Genomic DNA, 22,682 nt, shown 5'->3' on the forward strand with positions numbered 1-22,682 from the left:
TCATGGTTTAACACAGCAGTCTGTTACGCGGATTTTTCAAAACCCCAGCTGGGAAAGCTTAACCCTTTCACTCCAAGCAGTGTCAGGATCAAAGAAATGAGAACACAGCAATGCAGTCTGATCAAGGATTAAATGCAAGTAAACATGCTCTTGCCTAACACTGCAGTTTATTTGATTTAAGCACACGCAGACATAAGCAATAAGTTTAAAACATCATAGATATTTACCTAAGAGCTGGAGTGGTATTGAGTAAGTAACAGCAGGTTCGCAGTGGTCAGTTGCTCACCCACCAGGGAGGAAGGGTTTCAGGAAATACATCTCTCAAAATGTCTTCAGAGGACTGCTCCAAAGTACGCTGTTTTAGCTAATCTTTTTTAACTTCTACAAAATGCATAGATCATAGTGACCCCTACTGGATTATCACTTTTCCTAACTTTCAGAAAACTTCTACTATCATGGGCATCTAGACTCTAGGTTTACATTCATTTATCTTCTTTCTTTTTAATTTATTTACTTGTCTGTCTGCTCCTTCCATTCTGATTAGCAGAAACTACCAGCTAGATTTTAACCTTGCATCTAAAAGCCTGCTTTCCAATTAACCCTTAATTATGTTGTGTTCTCTTTTATTAATTCATAGTGACCAAGTGCACACCCTATGGTTGTAATTGGCTCGAACACATTCTGGGGTACACACCCTCAAACCTAGGATAACACGCTCCAGTTTTCAAAAACACAAAGGTTCACAACTCTCACCAATAAGTTCTGGTAGAATGTCCTGAATTCTTGCAGCAGCGTTCCTGTATTAGCACTTTCCAACTGAAACATTTGGTTTATCCTCCAGGCTTCCTGAAGTATTGGATATATTAAATTCAGGTAAATTTTGATCACCGTATCATTGTAGTTATGATGAAGAAATTCAGTATTATAGTTGCTTTCTTTTTTTTTTGAGCTATCAGAAAGCATTGCTTCAGTTCTCCAAACTGATCAAGAATGCTGTTCAAACAGGGTCGAATGGAAATCCACCTGGCTTCACAAAGTTGGAGTACCTTCTGGTGTCTGGAAGTCAAAGAAAGGGAAGGGACAGGGTGTGTGGAGGTGGGGGCTGATGGGTGACACTGAAAGAGATTGGGTGATAGTCAGAGAGCAGGAACGCAGCAACGGAGAGAGCAGTGCTTGGTGATGGAGTGATAAGATGTTAGGTGTGAGGAGCTTTTAAGACTGTGAACTTACACAATGGTGAGCTCAACCAAACTTGGACGGACTGCCGTTGACTACTGAGGGGATATCCTTTACCCCGCTTGTCAGAGAGTTTCAGAGTCACTGGGCCCAGTTGATGACATTCCACAGATGTATTTGCGCATTTTGTCACGAAGCTCTTTGGTTTTGACACCATAAACAATAGGGTTGAGCACGGGAAGGAGGAGATAATACAGATTGGCCAAGATGATGTGTACGTAGGGAGCAATACCCTGACCAAATCAGTATGTCAGAGTGGAGAAAAGGAAGATAGGATAAGCCATCAGCATCACACAGATGTGGGCTGTGCATGTGTTGAGGGCTTTCTGGTGGGCTTTCCTGGAGGGTATTCTGAGGACAGCCCTGATTATCAGACCATAGGACAGGGCAATGAGTGTCAGGTCAAACCCGAGGACTATAAATACTATCACCAAGCCGTACATCCTGTTCACTGTGATGTCCCCACATGACATCTTTGCCACAGCCATGTGGTCGCAGTACGTATGGGGGATAATGCGGTTGGCACAGAGTGAATGCCTGCTCAGGAGCAGAGGCGGGGCAGAACGAAGAGAAGAGCTCTTGTCAAACACATTAGCCCTAGAGTAGCTATTCGTTTATTTGTGAAGATGGTGGCATATCTCAGAGGGTTATATATGGCAACATAGCGATCAAAGGCCATTGTCACGAGAACGACTGAATGTGTCACAGAACCCGCGTGAAGGTAGAACATCTGGGTGAGGCAGCCACCCAAAGTAATTCCTTTCAAATTGAACCAAAATATACACAGTGCCTTTGGCACAATGGAAGTAGATGCACCAATTTCTGTGAGTGCCAGCATGCAGAGCAGCAGGTACATCGGCTTGTGCAGGGTCTGCTCTTTGCCTACAACAAACAGAACCATGAAATTTCCCAACAGGCCGATAAAGTAGAATGTAGCGAAAGGGATGGAAATCCAGATGTGAGCAGCTTCCAGGCCGGGGATTCCCATTAGGATGAATGATGAACGGTCAGAATCACTGAGACTGAAATCTGCCATGAGGTGATCTATGCATCGATTGAGCTCAGAAATGCTCAAGGTGTCTGTGAAGTAAGAGAAGCAGAGTGAGGGGGATTACACGCTTTATAATAAATAGCACAATAAATATTTTATAGTTATTAACACTCTGGAAAGAGTGGTGAACAATGAAATGCCAACATTTGCAGATGGCACCAGATTATTGACATCACAGTCAAGTCTAGACAAGTCTTCAGATTGAGCTAACCAACCAAGGTGAATGAGCAGCATGATGGCAGATGAACTTTAATGTCGATAACTGCAATGTGCACACCCACTGGAGGAAAAAGCTTGAATTTCTCAAATATCTACTTCTTCGTTTCCTTCAATTTGTTCTGCAACATCTGGATATTTCAACATTGCCAATCCTATATTGAAAAGAGCCAAATTTTCCCCATGGAAGCCGTCATTTTAGTGCTGGGCTATGACTTTCTGATTAAGAGAGTGGGCATGAAGGGCATAAGGGTCTTGATATTTAGGGCTACAGGCCTGCACTTCTGTTACTTCCCATCTTCCTTGTGGTAAGACATTTTCATGCAAGCACCCAGCTTTGTCTGAGAGATAAGTTACAGATGTTACCTGACAAGTATAAGCAGAGGCACGTGACAACAACTCAGTTGCTAACCATTCTCATGCCTGAATATTGATGAATTTTGCAGATGACAGAAAATTGTGGGATTATAAATAATGAAGGGGACACGCCACTGATTCAGAGCAATCTCCATTTCCTGGTAAACTGGGTCGAAGCAAACAATGTAAGTTCTAATATGGCTATGTAGATATCTCTATCTAGGAACAAAGAATTCAGGCAATGCTTACACAATGGGGGTCTACTGTGGGAAGTGTAATGACCGTGAAGAAGATTTGGGGGCCAAGGAATAATTAGCTGCACATGAGCTCCCAGTGTGACCATGTAGTGAAAAAAGCCAGTGTGATTTTGGGCTGATAAGCAGGAAAATCTGAAGGAGAGGTAGAGAAGTAATTTTACCTCTGGGTTCAGCACTGGTGTGACTGCTGTTGGAATCCTGTATCTAGTTCTTGTGTCCACAATTAAAGATGGATGTTGATACGCTGAAGAGGTTTCAGAGAAGAATCAGACGTAGTAAAAGATTAGAAATATTGACGTATAGTGATAGACTCAATGAGCTCAATCTATTTAATTACCAATGATGGTAAAGAGGTGACTGGACAACAGTCTGTAACTAGGTACATGGGGAACCAATATTTGATAATAGGCTTTTCAACCTAGGATACAGAGGTGTAACATGATTCAATGGTTGGAAGTTGAAGGTAAAGAAATTCTGACTGGAAATAAGGTGTACATTTTAAACTGGTGAGAATAATTAACCGCTGGAACAATTTACCAATGGTCTTCATGGATCCTCCATCAATGAGAACTTGTAAATCAAGATTAGGAGTTTCTCTAAAAGTTCTTCTCTAGGAATAATATTGAGGAAATTCTCATGCCTGTGTTATACAGACTAGATGATCACAATGGTCCTTTCTGGCCTTGGAATCAAAAACATGTACCCATGAGTCAGCTAGAGGTATTTTGCCTGCAAGCTTGTTTCTGAGTTTACTGAAGGAAACTTTTTTTCTATTCATGACTGTGTTGAATTTAACCCTATGGGGAGAAATTCTCATGTGACTCTGGCGCGTTGGAAATATTACGCTAGGTGGGTATTTTACAAGGCTGAGGGATCCCATGAGGCACTCCATGGATGAACATTTTAGGTGAGAAAAATAATGGTTTGACCCAATAAAATCTCCGCACTGAGGAATGAGTGTACACCCCTCATTATTAATGAGAAACAGAGCTTGTTAGCAAATGGTCCCAGAGCATCCTGGGTTAAATGTTTGTTTCCCAGGGGCCCACTGTTTCAGTCAGCTTCCAGTGGCTCATCCATGTGGCAGCTGCATTTATGTAGGCTCACATGTCGCAGAGTTGCCTGCTTTCATTATACTATGTGCATACTTCTCTGCTTGCCAGTTGTTCCTATGTTGCAGCCTTAAAGCGCCAGGTGGTGTGTATGGGTGTAACAAGAAAAGCCATAAAGATGCCTGCCTTAACATTTGCCACTCGTGTGTGAGATTTTTCACTGGTGAGACACAGCCAGTGATTACCACCCAGCGAAGGGAGCAGGTGTGGTAAGAGGCACTTAACCGCCTGCAGAGGAAGAGGTGATGCGTCTTGGAGTTTGTGAGAGCCAGAGATGACTGAGGAACATGCAAATGACATTGGTGACCAGCATGCTGTTGGAATAGGGGAGTCTCACATGGTGAAGGAGAAGACAAAGAAGGGGTCAGAGGATGATGGGAAATTGGATTGGGAGATGATGAGAGATTGGAGCATCTGAGGAGCAAAGTGTGATGGGTTTCCTCCAAGGTGCCACCTGATACTGGGATACCACAGATTCCTCTGACTCATCAGCCTGGGCTCCCTCTCTCAATGTGTTGCTCTGACAGACTGTAGATCTCCTGGTACTTCACCTCATCCAGCATTCATGCAGGCAGTGGTCCTGGGTCACCCCCAATGCCAAAACACCACTGGGCACCCCAGAGCCCCCCCCAGTAGCAGCGGTCACTCTTGACTCCCCCAACATAAGGGGATACTCCAGGACCCCCCACCCCCACTACGGGGTAGTAGCTGTGCCCTGCGGACTCCTCCAGAACACCAAAAATTTAGGTAGTGATTCCTTGTACAAGTCATGGACTGGTCATGGGTCCATGAATTTATGTTTATTGCTCATGACCTGTCCCTATCTTTTGCTAACAATGCCATTTATTAAATCTTAGCCTTATGTACAGGCTGTCTGGGGCGTTCTTGGAAGAGTCACCAGGTGAGAGGTAAGTTTCTCCTGTGGCTTATTGTTTTCTTAATGGCTCATTGCCCTGAATAGTCCCTCCCCAAACATCTATCTAGACTGAAAGCAACATGCCAAGTGGGTGTTACCCAGCTGTAACGACATATGAAATATAGATACACAGTCAGTATTTATAACTTCAGATGCAAAGAGGATCAATGTACACAAATAGGATAACCATATTCAGAAAATCATAACTTTTCCAATGGCATCTTACAGGACTCATCCTGCATAAAATGTATCAGAATTATGCTATAATCACATCATACCAATATCACTATGGAGAATATTGGGTGCAGAGTCAGACAAAGCTCAGTGGTTCTTTTCGCCAGTCAAATGCCTGAACTTACACAAGGAGAGACAGGAGTGCAGAACTGTGTTGGAAACAGACCTGAGTCAAGGTGACACCCGGGCTGCAGTTCTGGGGCTTGCCAGAGCAAAGAGACCCTGAGACTGACCCAAGCCAACAATCACAAAGAAAAATTTAATTTCAACAGTGCTGCCCACTTGTCCCTCTGTATGTTGCTCCTCGCCCCCAGAACTGATATGTTTTTAGAACTCCCTCTGCAAGAAAATTATTAAATTCCTTCAGTCTAACATTTAAAAGGTTAAAAATAAGCCCCAGTGCTGCTTGCCGCTACACCCCCTGCCTGTCCCCACCACCTCAAGCCCTGCCCTCCGGTCTGTGAACAGCCTGCTCCCTACTGCACAACCCACAGTGCTGATCACTTTTCCATGTAGGTCCCCCACCCGCACAAATTCTAGCCCTGCCACACAGTGATACCCTTCTCCCAGGACCAAAACCAGGTGCCAGACCCCACAGCGACAGCTCACAGAAATATCTCCTCAGACTAGGCTGAATTCAGTGTCTGTCTGCACCGGGGAAAAGGGAGAGATCAGCCTGAACTGATTTTCTGGGCACAAAGGGAACCCCAGAGGCAGCTCAGCATGTGCTTGGAAGGAGAGAGGGACAGACATGGCTGGAGGGAGAGAGGATGTGGAGACTAAAAGTAGGCAGTGTGAGTAACTCTGCCTCAAAATGACACAAAGCATTAACATTGCATCCTGTTAGGAACCTAGACAGACCTTCCTGAGGCTGTGTTTCTGTGTTGGCAATTGCTGAGGTTACCATGAGGCTGTAGTGGGATTGCTAACAGGTGGACAGATGGTCTAGATGGTAGATGGTGTCAGAGACAATCTGCTACTGTGTGGTCCATGTTATGTCACTGTCTGAGACACCCAGAAGGCCTCATTATTCCTCTTTGGTCTGTGTATTAGACAGGATGTCCATTCCCTGTTTCATCCGGTTTCAGGACTCCATGCCACTGTGACTTGGATACTGTATATTCCTCCGGCCCCCTGACCCCCCAAACACACACAAACACTGTGTGTTCCTGGACCTCCCCCGGTGAGATTTGTAGCAGCACCTGCTTTCTTCTAAGCCAGAAACGTACTTTATTTTTAGTGGTTTTTGGTGCTTCTTTTCTGCTCCAGAACCAGAGATGCAGGGGCACAAAGTGAGCAGACCACTCGCCCTACCTGAAGAAAATTGTTCTCCTAATTGTTTTAAGCCTTTAAACCTCTGAGTTTGAAATTTCAGCAACTCTCCTCTTCTGTCAGTTCTTCTTTGGTCCAGACGAGTTCCCTCGTCCTCAGAGGTCATGCGACCACTCCAGTTGAAGTCACTGGAGGATCATGGCCAGTGTAAATGAGGCCAATTATTTAAGATCCTATATGTGGATTTAGGGTGAAACTCTGGCCTTGTTGGGAGTTTTGCCATTGAACTCAAAGGGATCAAGATTTTTCTCTTAGTGTTTAACTTTTGGGTCCTGGCTGCACAAATCACAGCTTTGGGTCCTGCTGCAGAAAGCACTATTCTGCCGGAGTGCTGAGAGAGTCTGAAGGAAACACCCAGTTTATGTGGTGTTCTGAGACTGGGCATGAAAGTTTGTGATTCCAAAACACGTAGGCCCTGATTTTGCTCTCAGGGAGGCCAGTGGCAATCTGGAGTGACCCACTAATGGAAGAACATGAGAGCAGAATCTGGCCATTGTGTGACCCATTCTTGTTATGAACCCTCTGGTAACGCAGATACCCACTGCAGAGGCTTTGATTGCACTTCCTAAAAGGGCAATGAAGTTGCTGAATTGGAAAAATTCAATGAACCATAGAAAAAACCTCTCAGCCCCAAAAAGGAAGCTACTGAGACAGATAGAAGGACACAGTAAGAGACAAGGAAATGATATTAAAAACAAATATTTGTCTAATCTATTTCCAATTCATTTGTAGTTCCAATGTTACCAAGTAAATCCCTTGGTGTTCCTGAAAATACTAAACAGTTCAAGTCACCGTGCTAGTAAATTCCTGCCCAGATGGTTCTTGATTTGAACCCTCCAACTATTCCTGAGCCCTCAGCACTAATTTTAATCCAGAAAGAGGCTACTCACCGAACTCCCGCTCAGCAGAGAGATGAAAAGTTCTAACTGTGACAGGAATGTGGAGACTTAAGGATCAGTTTATGATTCTCACATGTCTGACACACAGCATGCTGGGCAGCAACCTTTATGATTTCCCTGTAGAGTCCCTGTGGTCTCTCAGGTTGGTCAGGAGTCCCAAACAATTCCCTCAGCTCCGTGAGCAGTTGGAAGAGCAGAAAATATACCCTGCAGAACTTCATCCTGAAAGCCTCCCCCAGGAGTGAAGAAATCATTAGCCAATGTTAGGGGGCTTATGCCTTCACCCTCTCACTTCCCTGGTCCTTCTCACATGAACAGAAAGCAACAATACCCAAAGTCCAAAGGCACAAACAATTCGATGTTTATTGGGGTGAATTTCTAGCAAGCATGTTTCCAGTTTCCTTCCTTAGTGTCTCCCATCCCAGCTCTGACACCAAAGAGCCTTGCCTGTGCCCCTGTTCCCGTTCCCATCCCCTGTTCCCATTTCCCCCTTTAGCAATACATCATCCCAATTCCCCCATACCCAGTCTCTGTTGCCATTCTCCCCCCGCGCTTTCTGATTGACTGCAGACTATATAGTAAAACCTGAGTTTTGCTTAGCTATTCCTTAACCAATCATTTTACTGAAATTTAAGTAACCAATCCTAACATATTGTAACATGATTATTTAACCAATTATATTCCATCACCTTCATTGATTTACACCCAGCAAAATTAATTATACATCAGATAGAAACAATCACAGAACCAAACAGAGACCATGCAAATAAACATACAAAAAAAATACAGAAGTGAGTATTTTGCAACTACATCTATACAGACATAAGGGTTTTCCAGCTGTGTCTATTGATAAGTGAGTTCTTGCCAGATAGGATGCTATAAAACTAAGTTTCCTTTTACATCTTCTAGGCTCTTCCCTTTCTCTGGAGGTGATGGAATATCAGGACAGGATTATATTCCTAGCAGCCAAATAGCACCTTATTTCAATATAACTAATCTGGGATGTGAGGATGTGACCGTTCGTTTCCCAGCTTATGGCTACCTTTGCTGCTTAGCTGAAGAATCAGGCCTCAGACCGTCACAGTACAAGAAGGCCATTCCACAGAGAGTTATTTTGATTCTTTCCTTTATACCTCTATAACTAGCTAAGTGATAAGAATACACTTAAATTCTTAAAGTCTAGGCCTTTGCAGACAGGCCTGAATATCTATATCCTAACAGCCAATAACACGGACTCAGATTGTCACTGCAAACTGAGCCTTGCAGACTGTTCAGCCTAGCAATTCACAATGGCTATTTTTTCTGTGTGTAATGTACTGTCATCTGCACTATGTGTGGCTACGCTGTCACAAGATACAGAACCAAAAACCATTTTCAACTGATCGTAGCAGCGTACCACTACATACTGCCCACAAATTTGTAATATCCAGTCCATTAGCCTCTGAAAATCGCTGTCACCCTCTTGAGGCCAAATGACTTGATAGTGAATTGATGCAAGGAGCTACTAGGAAAGGAATTGATAAGTACCATTATGCCACTATATAAATACCACACCATGGAAATTGCATGCAATTCTGTCCACCTAATTTTTAAAAACAGGTATGGAAAAAAATGGAAAATTACAGAGAAGGGCCACAAAAAGGATTAGAGGTATGGTACAGCTTCCACCTGAGGAGAGATTAAAAAGACTGGAACTTTTCAGCTTGCAAAAGAGACAACTTACAGGGGATAAGATAGAGAGCTATAAAATCATGAATGGTGTGGAGAAAGTGAATACGGAAATCTTGTTTACTCCTTCACATAACACAAGAATCAAGGGTCACACAAGGAAATAGTATACACAACACACAGTCAACCTGTGGAACTCATTCCAGGAGATGTTGTGAATGCCAAAGCTATAACTGGGTTAAAAACACCAACTAGATACATTCATGGAGGCTAGATCCATCAATGGCTGTTAGCCAAAGTGTTCAGATATGCAGTCCTGTGTTTGGGGAGTCCCCAGCTTCTGATGACCAGATGATGGGACTGGATGACAGGAGATGGATCCCTCCATAATAGTCCTGTTATGTTCTTTCCCTCTGAACATCTGGCATTGGCCACTGTCAGAAGACAGGATACAGGACTAGAAGGACACTGGTCTGACCCAATCTGGCCATTCATATGTTCTTATCTGAGTCGCCTTTTTCTAATCTAGGTGCTAGACCTGATAATCGATGGTGCCCACATGCCTCACTACCTATGATAGTCCCTGTCATTGAACCAGTAATTTGAACAGGAAACTTGTCAATAACAATAACACTGAATCACCCATTCGGAACACTCATGGCTCGACCCGATTGTTACAGGCCTTCTCTTGTACCTATTATACATTTAGCAAAATTCTTCTAGCAAATGCTCACAAAGTCTTGAGGTGCTTGCTTAATTTGAGAATGTATTGGACTATGTTCATTGCCTGGGGTCTTTGCTCCTCCAAGCAGGTCTGGAAAGCCTAAAGGCTGCCTCCCAGACAGCAGTTGAAAGGAAGAAAACTTGGAAGCTTGAAGCACTTTCCTGGTAGCAAAAAGGAAGTGGGGGAAGAGTCGGTCTCAGCATTCGGAATTTGAGGATACAAACTTCTTTAAACTCGCCATCAAAGTTCTGTGAAATTGCTCTACAAACCCATAAATTCTTAATACCTTTACCTTCATTAGATTCTAAGTTCTTTCATTAATTGTAAAGAGAAGTTAGGTCCTTGATCAATAAGGATTTCTTGGGGTATCAGCACCTGAGAGAGGAATTCCATAAGCTCATTTGGTTCATAGCTAGGGTGCTAGGTCTATGCCTAGCTGGCAATAAACCTGGCTGGGTGCCTTTGTCACCGAAGTGTGCCTGTGGTCTTTCTTTATGAGTAACATCATGGTCTGCTGAACTAGCAGGTTACCTTATTTGTGAATACTGATAACACTCGATCTCCAAGGACAGAAGCACTGAGCAGCCTCAACAGCGCTACCGAGGCAACAACATGCCGGCTTTTAGCACTTAACGATAGCCAGCTGATACTCTGAGCCCAGTGATGAGCAACTCTACACTCTGGAGCAAGTTTGGCCACTGCCTCAGTCACTGGGGTTCCACCATTTCCCCATTCACTACAGCAAGTTGTTCCCAGGCATGGCTAAGGATGTGATTATGTCATGGAAGTCACAGATTTAGTGACTGTCAGAGATCTCAGTGACATTTTCCACTTCAGCTCTGGGGTGACGGAGACAGAGCTCTCAGCCAGAGGGAGCCCCCAAGTTCTTAGCTGCCATGGGTTGCCAAGGCCACAGCAGATCTCAGCAACTGCCTGTGTCTGGGGGACCCGGAGCTCCAAGTTACCATGTGTGGGGGGACCCAGAGCTCCAAGCTGCCACTGGCGACGGGGGCTCTGGGGCTCTGTGACACGGGCTTCAGCGGGGGCTCTGGAATTCTGTGACACTGGGACTGCAGTGGGGACCATGGAGATCTGAGCTTTTGGTCTGCAGCAGGGGACACGTAGCTGTTAGCTGTGTTGGCAGTAGGTGCTAGACCTCCTCCGATCCTGAAGCCATTCTTGGGCTCTCATCCTCCTGACTGGGCTTTAATTGCCCCATCAGTACCCTGCCCCATTTATTTTTAGTAAAAGTCACAAACAAGTAATGGGCTTACGTGTATTTCTGTTTATTGCCCTTGACATGTCCATGACTTTTCCAAAAAATAACTGTGACAAAATCTTAACCTTAGGCATGACCGATCATCTGGTCTCCCTGTATTTTCTGAACAAAATTTGGGTCATGGGCCAGGATAGACTCCTTGGGTGAACACATTCTTGATCCTGTCTAAGGCTGTGGTCAATGCAAGTCCACTGACTTGGCTGGAAGTGTCCTCCACAACATCAGCTTTTCCCTCCCCTGTTCCTATTAACTGCCATTTCTAGTCCTTTCTATTTTCCTCAATGGAGTGCGACTTCCACTTTTTAAAGGATGTAGTTTGCCTGTAACTGCTTCTTTTACTTTGTTGTTTAGCCACAGTGGCACTTTTTTGGTCCTCTACTATGTTTTCTTTCAATTTGGGGTTTACATTTAATGTGTTTTTAAAAAGTTCTCATGCAGCCTTCGCAGAAGAATCTGAAATTGAATATGAATGTACCAAAAATGCTTTGCAACCACAAGAGGTATGTTTAGAAGTAACGGAGGGAAAATGTCATTTTCCTATTAATCCATTTGCAAATGAATATGTTTATGTGGGTCATAATTGTGTGTGCCTTAGAAGTTGGTATCTTCTGTTCATAATTAATTATGTGTACAATATAACCCACAATCCCCAGAAAAATACATGTTTTTGTCAACTTGTAGCCATGAAGGGATGAGGTTGCCAGACTTCCACTGCATTAAAGCCAAAGGTCACTTAAAAACTGACCTAAAAGTAGCCTAATCAATTTCTTGAAGCATTTTTTTTAATTCAGTTTGGTCTATACACCAAATAACAAAAGGAAGGTTTTGTTAGATACCTAGTACAGATTTGATTAAAAACAAAACAAACAGACAAAAAAAAACAGCTTCAAGCCCCATCAGAAGTTTGTCCACATTAGCAACAAAGCTATCAAAGGATAATAAAATTGAAATTCAAAACCCCAGGACTGGTATTTGTTTCCTGACTGAGCATTGGCAGGTGTTTCAAACAAACTGCAGCAATTGGCATTGTGAAAGTAGCCCAAAAGCTCTGTAGCATAAAAACAACAAAAACATGATTATGGTATATATTTTTAATTGCATTCAGTGATGGTAGTCAATGTCCACATTTTGTGTTGAAGTAGTTTGTTACTGTTAGTCTTTAGTTGGTTTATCTGCTGAGTTTCCTGAAGGATTGGACATGAAAAAAAGATGCTCACTGGATCACTGTATATATGATAAAGAAATTCAGCATTGTAATTTCTTTCTTTTTTGTTTGGCAATCTGAACGTATACCTTCTGTTCATCAAACTGATCAGGAAACCTTTTCACACAGGTACTAAGGGGAATCTGCAGTATCTTCTGGTAGTCTAGGAGTTATACAAAGGCTGAGTGATATGGTGTGTGAGGCTGAGGGCTGATGAGTGACAATGAAAGAGGATGGGTGACGGTCAAAGAGAGGGAACATAGCAACAGAGAGCACAGCGCTTGTTGATGGAGTGATAAGACATTAGATGAGAGGAATTTCTCAGACTGCGAACTTCCAAAGTGCTGAGCTCAGCCAAACTGTGACAGGAAACTCTTGATTAATGAGGACCATCCTTTCACCCTCTTGTCGCACAGGTGGAAAGTCAGTGGCCTCTGGTGATCACCTTCTGCAAGTGTATTTGCCCACTTTATCACTCAGCTCTTGGGTTTTGACCCCATAAATAATGGGGTTGAGCACAGGAGGAACAAGATTATAGAGGGTGGAGAAGATGATGAGACCATAGGAAGTGATGTTTCCAGTGAGCCGGATTGTCAGGATGGTGAAGAGAACGGGAGTATAAAATGTCACCAGTACGCAAATGTGGATTGTGCAGGTGTTGAGGGCTTTCTGGTGGGCTCTTTTGGAGGAGATTCTGAGGACGGCCCTAATGATGAGACCATAGGACAGGGCAATGACCATCAGATCTGACCCCATGAGTAAAAATGGTATCACTAAGGTGTATGTCCTGTTGAATGTGATATCTCCACACGATATCATTGCCAAAAGCATGTGCTCACATTGTATTTGGGGGATAATGCGGTTGTCACAGAATGGCAGCCTGCTCAGTGTCAGCGGCAGGGGCACCATGAAAATTAAAGCTCTTACCAAACAAACAAGCCCTAGCATAACTACTCGTGCATTGGTGAGGATGGTAGGGTATCTCAAAGGATTACATATGGCAACATAGCGATCAATGGCCATTAGCATGAGAACACCAGACTGCACAAAATTAACTGAGTGAATGAAGAAAATCTGGGTGAGGCAGCCACCCATAGTAATGCCTTTCAGATTGAACCAAAATATACACAGTGCCTTTGGCATGACTGTGCTAGACTTGGTGATGTCTGTGAGTGCCAGCATGCATATCAGCAGGTACATCGGCTTTTGCAGGGTCTCCTCTTTGCTTACAACAAACAGAACCATGAAATTTCCCAACAGGCAGAAAATGTAGGATGTACAGTAAGGGATGGAAATCCAGATGTGGACATCTTCCATGCCAGGGACACCCATTAGGATGAATGTTGACGGGTCAGACTGGGTGAAGTTCAAAGTTGCCATGATGTCATCAATGTGTTGAACGAGCTTAGAAATGCTCAATACACCTGTCAAGTGAGAGGAGCACAGTGAGAGAGATTACATGGTTTATAAAATAATTAATAGGGTAAACATTTCATAGCTATTACCAATGTAGAAATGGGGGTGAGGAGAGAGGTGACAACATTTGAAGATGGCACCAAATTATTTAGGTCATAGTCAAGTACAGAGAAGTTCTCTGAGGGAGCTAACTCAGCCATGTGAATGTGCAGCATGTTGGAAGATGAACTTTGATGGCAATAATTGCCTCGTGTATGCCCACTGGAGGGAAAAGCTTGAATTCCTCAAACACCTTACAAGGTTCTAATTTAAATGTATGCACTCAGGACAGGGAACTGGGTGTCACGGTACACAGCTCTGTGAAACCTTGCTCATAGTGCAAGCACAGAGAGAAGCAAAGAAAAATAATGGAATCCAGGACGAGTGTTATGGGATATCATACAGAAAATACAGTGTCATGAGATCGGTCAGTCAATGGTTCACCCTCCTCTGGACTCCTCTGTTTAGTACTGGGCACTTTTCTCACATAGAATATTGCAGAAATAGAGAGTTTCAGACCAGGGGAGCAAGAAGGATCAAGGGCCTGGGGAAACACTCATATGGACAGAGGTTGAAAAGACTGGGATTATTACCTTAGAAACGAGATGAAGAAGAGGGGATATGAGAAAAGTGTAAAGTACTGATTGGTAGAGAGTAGATCGAGAATGTGATCTCTCGTCTCATTACACAAGTTTAAGAGGCCATTAGATTAAACTGAAATGGGGCAAATTCAAAACAGAGGAAAAAGAATGCTTTCTTCACTCTATTCCTAAATAGGCTGAGGAACTCTTTGCCACAAGAGGTAGTTGAGGCCATTAGCTAAGCAAGAATCAGGAAGGGTTTGGACATTCACATGGAAAGAGAGATATCCAGTTACAATAGTTACAGCTAAATAAATATTTGGAAAGCCTATATGACAATGTGATTCAGAGCACAAGCCAATGTCTAGCTTTTAGGCATTGGAGTGACATCCTCCTGATTGTCAAGTCAACTCCACCATCTATCTACTGCTGAGTTTTTTACACATTCTCCTGCAACACCTGTGGCAGTCACTGTCACAGAGAGGACACTGGACTAGATAGATCCACAAAGCAGTTCCTATATTGGAAAGGAGATAAGTTTTCCCCATGGAAACAGACATCATCATATAATCACAGACTATTACGGTTGGAAGAGACCTAAGGAGTTCATTGAGACCAATCCCCGGCTCAAAGCAGGGCTAACCCCAACTAAATCATTCCAGCCAGGGCTTTGTCAAGCCGGGTCTCAAAGACCACTAAGGATGGAGATTCCACCACCTCCCTAAGTAACCCATTCCAGTGCTTCACCATCCCCCTAGTGAAATAGCATTTACTAATATACAAGCTAGATCTCCCTGACTGCAATCTGAGACCATTGCTTCTTGTTCTGTCCTCTGCCACCACTGAGAACAGCCAAGCTCCATCCTCTTTGGACTCCACTTCAGGGAACTGAAGGCTGCAATCAAATCCCCCCTCACTCTTCTCTTCTACACACTAAATAATCCCAGTTCCCTCAGCCTCTCCCCCAAGTCATGTGCCTCAGCCCACAAATCATTTTCGCTGCCCTCCACAGGACTCTCTCCAATTTGTCGACATACCTTCTGTAGTAGAGGGATCAAAACTGGATGCAGTACTCGAGATGTGGCCTCACCAGTGTTAAATAGAGGGAAATAATCACTTCCCACATTCTGCTGACAATGCTCCTACTAATACAGCCCAATATGCCATTGGCTGTCTTGGTAACTAGGGCACACTGCTGACTCATATCCAGCTTCTCATCCACTGTAATCCTCAGGTCCTTTCCTGCAGAACTGCTGTTTAGCGAGTTGGTCCCCAGCCTGTAGGAGTGCCTGGGATTCTTCTGTTCTAAGTGCAGGACTCTGCATTTGTCCTTCTTGAACCTCATCAGATTTCTTTTGGCCCAATCCTCCAATTTGTCTAGGTCATTCTGAACCCTATCCCTACCCTCCATCTTATCTACCTCGCCCCCCATTTAAATGTCACCTGCAAACTTGCTGAGGGTGCAATTAATCCCATCATCCAGATCATTAATGAAGATGCTGAACAAAACCAACCTCTGGAGCTCTCCTCTTGATACTGGCTGCCAACTAGCCATTGATCACTACCCATTGAGTCCAACAATCTAGCCAGCTTTCTGTACACCTTATACTTGATTCATCTTGCTAAAGTCAAGATATATCATATCCACCACTTTCCCTATATCCACAGAGCAAATTATGTCATCATAGAAGGCAATCAGGTTGGTCAGCCAGGAGTTGCTCTTGGTGAATACATGCTGACTGTTCCTGATCACTTTCCTCTCCTCCAAGTGCTTCAGAATGGATTCCTTGAGTACCTGCTCCATGATTTTGCCAGGGACTGAAGTGAAGCTGACGGGTCTGTAGTTTCCTGGTGTAATCAGGTGTAGACTCACCCAGCAGTGCCTCCTGGTGGCTGTCTCAGGAATTAGCTCACTAATCGCCATGGTGCCACGTGTGGGACAGGTGTCCCACCTGTCATTGGCCCCCATATCCCTCCTGGACCCAGTGCCCTTGTCCTGGGTGCTGCACTCCTGGCAGTACCCCACTCTCTCTGGGTTTCCCCATCCAGGGACTCCCCACCCCCAATCCCCACGTTGCCTCAGTCGTGGCTATTGCGTTACCATCTAGCCCCCATGCCCTGGGGCGGACTGCAATCTATCACTTTCCCCATGGGGCAGTGCCTTCTAATATGGCGCAGTCTCTGAAGGTGCCAGCAGGCTCCCTGCCTCTTGACTGTTGTGGGCCTTTCAGGATCCCTCTGGGGTCCCGCCCCTTCGCCAGGGCCAACTTGGACCCTCTGCCTCGGGCCTGGGCACACCCGCTGCAGGTGGCCTTCTTGTCCACAGGCCCAACTTATTTTCAGCCGCCTGGGTTCCCTCACCCAGTAGCCAACTTGAGGGATTTGCCGCTTTCCCTGTTCGGGGCAAGGCGCCCTGCCACCAACCCCGTAGGGACAGTCCCATCTTATGTGTCCTGCAGGTGTAGCAAGCCCTGCGCTCTGCCACAGGCTTCCTGGCCTTAGCCCTCCACTGCTCACATCCTCCACATTTTTTTCCTAACTCCTTCCCAAGGAGTTTCGTCAAGGCCCGCTGTTCTTCTGCCAGCTGGCCAAACTGCTCTTGAAGGGCCCATAACATCTCCCACAGTTCCTTTTGGGTCACCTGGAATCCCAAAAGCTCTTCAGCCCTTTTCCACCGGGTCACTGCGCCTGGGCCCACCGAGGGATGGCACCTGGGGCCTCTGCATAATAAACCCCAACATACCCAGGGTCCATCATCTCCTGCTTCTCCATGTTCACGGATGTCTGGGCAATCGTCCACAGTCCTTGCCCTGGCCCCAGTATCATGGGTGGACAGCACGTGCCCACATTCTTCACCACTGGTAATCAAGCGTAGGCTCACCTGGTGGCACCTCCTGCTGGTCTTCTCGGGAATTAGCTCACCAGTCATCAGAGTGCCATCTGCAGGCCAGGTGTCCCACCTGTTGTTGGCCCCCACATCCCTCCTGGACCCCAGTGACCTTGTGTTCACCCTGCTACATCCAGGTTCTGGGCTATGACTTGTTCTGGGCTATGACTTTATGCTCAACAGAATGGGCCCGATATGTGCTAGGCTCTTGGCATTTAGTGTTACAGGCCTGCGCCTCTGTTACTTCCCTTGTTTCTTTCTTTTAGTGAGACAATTTCTTGCAATCACCCAGCTTTGTCTGAAACATAAGTTAGTGAAGTTAACGGACAATTGTGACTAAGACTTGTGTCAGCAACTCATCCACTTATCCTCCTCATGCCTGAAAATCGATGAAGTTTGCAGATGACTCAAAAATTCAGCTATTTTAAATAATGAAGAAGACAGGTCTCTGATTCAGAGAAATCTGTATTGGTTGGTAAACTGGTTTAAAGTAATCAATATGTGTTTTAGTATAGCTATGTAGATATCTGCATCCAGGAACAAAGAACGTAGGTGATGCTGACATGATGCTAGCTTCTCAGCTTGCGAGTTGTTCCTGTGTAGCAATCCTTTATGCACCTTGGCATTTGCCACTAATGATATTTCTCACTGGTGAGACACAGTCAGTGATTACCCCCCAGCCAAGGGAGCAGGTATGATGGGAGGCACCTCACCCCCCACAGAGGAAGAGCTGTGGCTAGCATGGGGCAGCTCAGAGGTTGTGGGAGCGAGGGATGACTGTGGAGCATGGAGAAGACCCTGGCAACCAGTGTGCTGTTGGAATTTGGGCAGCCTGGCAGGTGGAAATAGAGTACGGACAGGGTTCAGAGTATGATGGGAGACTGAAGCAACTGAGGAACAAAGGTCAGTGGTTCTTTCCACTAGTGAAATGCCATGTAATGTAAATAACATTCAACAACAACAACTGTTGGATACAAAATTGAGTAAAGTTTTGTCACAAACAGATAATGAAGAAGGGTTGATAGAACAGGAGTACTTCATGTCTCTTTTGCCTTTAAAGGGTTAAGTTCAGTGAGCCTGTCTGTCACCAGACCAGAAGACCAATCAGGAGACAGGATACTTTCAAATCTTGAGGGAGGGAAGTTTTTGTGTGTGCTGTTAAATTTTGGTTGTTGTTAACTCTGGGTTCTGAGAGTGACCAGATGTGCAGACAGGTTTCTCTCCAATCTCCCTGATACAGGTTCTTATAGATTCAAAATAGTAAGTACTAGGTAAATAAAGCAAGTTAGGCTTATGTTTGTTTTCTTTATTTGCAAATGTATATTAGGCTGGGAGGAGTTCAAATTTGTATTTTGCTGAAAGGATTTTAATTTGTACTTGTATACTTAGGCTGGGAGGGTATTCCCAGTGTCTATAGCTGAAAGACCCTGTAACATATTCCATCTTAAATTTACAAAGATAATTTTTACTGTTTTTCCTTCTTTAATCAAAAGCTTTTCTTGTTTAAGAACCTGATTGTTTTTTTATTCTGGTGAGACCCCAGGGGACTGGGTCTGGATCCACCAGGGAATTGGTGGGGAGAAAGGAGGGAAGGGGGAGAGAAAAGTTAATTTTCTCTCTGTGTTAGGATTACTTTCTCTCTCAGGGAGAGTCTGGGAAGGGAGAGAGAAGAAGGGAGGAAGGTGAATTTTCCTCTCTGTTTTAAGATTCAAGGAGTTTGAATCACAGTGATCTTCCAGGGTAACCCAGGGAGGGGAAGCCTGGGAGAAGCAATGGAGAGTGAAAGGGTTTACTTTCCTTGTGTGAAGATCCAGATGGTCTGGGTTTTGGGGGTCCCCGGGCAAGGGTTTTGGGGGGACCAGAGTGTACCAAGCACTGGAATTCCTGGTTGGTGGCAGCGCTACAGGTTCTATGCTGGTAATTGAGCTTAGAGGAATTCATGCTGGTACCCCATCTTTTGGACGCGAAGGTTCAGAGTGGGGGTTTATACCATGACACCCTCACATGCCCTAGGGTAGCACGCTCTCATTCTATAATATGCATTCTTCTCTGTTGAAAATTGTACCACACAGTGTGTATGGGGGTAACAAGAGAAACCGCACAGGTGCCTCCCTTGGCATTTGACTCGTGAGACGCAGTCACTCACCACCCCCAGCCAAGGAAGCAGGTGTGTTGAGGACACCTTACCTTACTCATGCAGAGGAAGAGCTGTGGTGAGCATGAGGCAGAGTGGAGCTTGTGGGAGCCAGGGATGCCTGGGAAGCATGGAAACGTCACTGGTGAGCAATGTGCTGCTGGAATCAAGGCAGCCTGGGGTGGGGAAGGAGAGTACAGATAGCGGTTCAGAGATGAGAGATTGAAGCAGTTGAAGAGCAAAGATCAGGCATTTTAGCAGTGGGAAGATCAACTGAAGTTATAGAATTAACATTCAGAAACAACCACTGTAAACAAAATTGAGTAAAGGTTGTGACACCAGGCTGCAGGTCTGTGGCTTGGCAGAGCAAAGAGAAGCTGAGACTCCCACAAACACACTCACGACTAGGGAAGGTCCCAGCCCTCACCTTGAACCAACAATCACAAAGAAAAAAAATAATTTCAACAACACAGCCTGCCTGTCCGTGTACTTGCCGCTGCACATCCCATACCCCCGAGTGCTGCCCATCTGTCCCTATAGCTTCTTCCTGTCCTACAGCCACAGGAGCTGCCCGCTTGTCTGTATACAAGCTATTCCATGCCCTCACAACCCTCAGTGCTGCTCGCCTGTCCCTCTACAGCCCCAGCTGGCCCCACAACCCTGAGCCCTGCCTGTTAGTTTCTGTATGCCCTAGTACTGGCCCCCACAAACCGCAGTGCTGCTGGCATGTCTCTGTACACAGCCTGCATGCCTCACAAGCCTTAGTGTTATCCCCTGTCCCTTTACATCCCATCCCTACTCCCCACAAACCCCAGCATTGCCCACCTGTCCGTGTACAAACCATCCCACTACACCACAATCCCGCCTCTCCTAAACCCCCCTGTCTGCCCCACAACCCCCAGTGCTGGCCACTTATCCATGCAGGTCCCCCACCCTGACAATTTCCAGCCCGGACACACAGTGATACCCCTCACCCGGGACCAAAACCAGGTGCCAGACCCCACAGCGACAGGTCACAGAAATATCTCCTCAGACGCGGTTAAACTTGGTATCTGTCTGCACTGGGGGCAAAGGGGAGATCAGCCTGAACTGCCTTTCTGGGGGCAAAGGGAACCCAGCAGCAGCTCTGCCTGTGCAGGGAAGAAGAGAGAGACAGACTCAGGCTGAGGGAAAGAGGACATGGAAATTAAAGGGAGCCAGTGTCAGTGACTCTTCCTGTATTACAGCACATTAGAAACCCAGACACCCCTTCCTGAGACTGCTTTTCTGTGTTGGCAATTGCTGACGTTACCATGACGTTCTAGTGGGGCTCCTCACAGAAGGAGGGATGGTCCGAATGGGGGACACTGTCAGAGATAATCTGCAACAGTGTGGTCCACGTTCCTTTAAAGTCTGAGAAACCCCCCCTGCCCCAGAAAGCCTCGTTATGCATCTTTAGTCTGTGCATTAGGCAAGATGTTCATTCCCTATTTCACCCAGTTTCAGGGCTCCACACCACTGGGATCCGGATACTGCACATCTCCCCCCGCCGTACACACACACACACTGTGTGTTCCTGAACCTCTCCCAGTGGGATTTCGAACACTGCTTGCCTTTGGGAACTTCTCATCCTCTCCAGTCCCAGAGGCATAGAGAGAGCAGACCCCTCTCACTCTCTGAGAACAAAATTGTTATCCTTGTTCTGAACCTCGAAGCCTATGAGCTTGAGATTTCAGCAACTCTCCTGTCAGTTCTTCTTTGGTCCAAATGAGATCACCCGGCCTTAGAGGCCATGGGACAACTCCAGTTGAAGTCGCTGGAACCTCATGGCTGGTATAAATCAGGCCATTTATTTAAATCCCTACAAGTGGATTTAGGGTGAACTCCTGGCCATTTTTGGAGCTTTCCCACTGATCTCAATGGGACCACATTCACCCTTAGGGTTTAACTTTTGGCTCCAAACTGGGAAAATTACGGCTTTGGGTCCTGCTCTTCTCTTAGGGTGCTGAAAGTGTCTGAAGGAAAACCCCAGTTTATGTGGTGCTCTGAGACCAGGTATGAAAGATGGAGATTCCAACACATGGAACTTCATTTTGCTGTCAGGGAGGCCAGTGTCAATCTGGAGTGACCCACTGAAAGCAGACTGTGAGAGCAGAATCTGGCCAGTGTGTGACCCATTCTTGTTGGGAACCCTCTGGTAACACAGACACCCACTGCAGAGGCTTTCACTTTACTACCTAAAAGTTAAGTTGCAGCAGTGAAGTTGCTGAACTGGAAAACTTGAGCAAACCAGCAGACAAAACATCACTACCACCAAAAAAAAAATGCTAATGAGACAGATAAAAAGACACAGTGAGAAACAAGGAACTGATCTTAAAACACAAATATGTGTCTAAACTATTTACAGTAAATGTTTAGTTCCAGTTTTACCAGGTAAATCCTAAACATTTCAAGTGGCAAAGAGTTCTGTGTCACCTTATAGACTAACAGACATATTGGAGCATGAGCTGTCACGGGACATGCATCCAACAAAGTGGCTATTCACCTATGACAGCTCATGCTCCAGTATGTTTGTTAGTCTATGAGGTGCCACAGGACTCTTTGCTGCTTTTCCAGATCCAGACTAACCCTGCTACCCCTCTGATATTAAATATTTCAAGTCACTGTACAAGTGAAGTCCTGCCCAGATGGTTCTTGACTTGAAACCTGGAACCCTCCCTGAGCCCTCAGCACTAACTTTAATGCAGAAACAGGCAACTCATCGAAATCCCACTTAACAGAGCAGGGAAATCTCCTCACTGCGACAGCAATGCAGAGCTCTGAGACTCAGCGTATGAAACTCACATGTCTAAGACTCGGCATGCTACATAGCAACTTTCATAATTCCCCTGTACAGTCCCTGTGGACTCTCGGGTTGGCAAGGAATCCCTGACAGTTCCCTAGTCTCTGTGAACAGCGGGAAGAGCAGAAAATACACCACGGAGAACTTCAGCCTGAGGCCTCCCACGGGAGTGTAGAAATAATTCATCATTACCAGGGGCTCAGATTTTCAGGGCAAGCTGAGTCTTGCAGATGGTTCATCCTAGCAATTGGCAATTGCTCTCTTTGGATGTAGGTAATGTACCATCATGTGCACTACATGTGGCATGCTGCTACAATGT

At 45.3% G+C, this 22,682-nt stretch overlaps 1 protein-coding gene and 1 pseudogene across 1 annotated transcript; both read right to left on the reverse strand.

Annotated features, from left to right (window-relative positions):
- Positions 1–1,301: 1,301 nt before the first annotated feature.
- On the reverse strand, positions 1,302–2,272 carry LOC115641905 (annotated as a pseudogene).
- Positions 2,273–12,926: 10,654 nt separating this feature from the next.
- On the reverse strand, positions 12,927–13,865 carry LOC115641906 (olfactory receptor 52N4-like). The gene has a single exon (XM_030545262.1). It carries the CDS (start codon positions 13,863–13,865, stop codon positions 12,927–12,929), a length of 939 nt encoding a protein of 312 aa, XP_030401122.1.
- Positions 13,866–22,682: the final 8,817 nt, after the last annotated feature.

The sequence above is a fragment of the Gopherus evgoodei genome, unplaced genomic scaffold, assembly GCF_007399415.2.
Source record: "Gopherus evgoodei ecotype Sinaloan lineage unplaced genomic scaffold, rGopEvg1_v1.p scaffold_36_arrow_ctg1, whole genome shotgun sequence".
Taxonomy (NCBI): Eukaryota; Metazoa; Chordata; order Testudines; family Testudinidae; genus Gopherus; species Gopherus evgoodei.

Coding starts and splice junctions, on each gene's coding strand:
- LOC115641906 (XM_030545262.1), bottom strand. CDS start 13,865: ATGGCAACTTTGAACTTCACCCAGTCTGACCCGTCAACATTCATCCTA.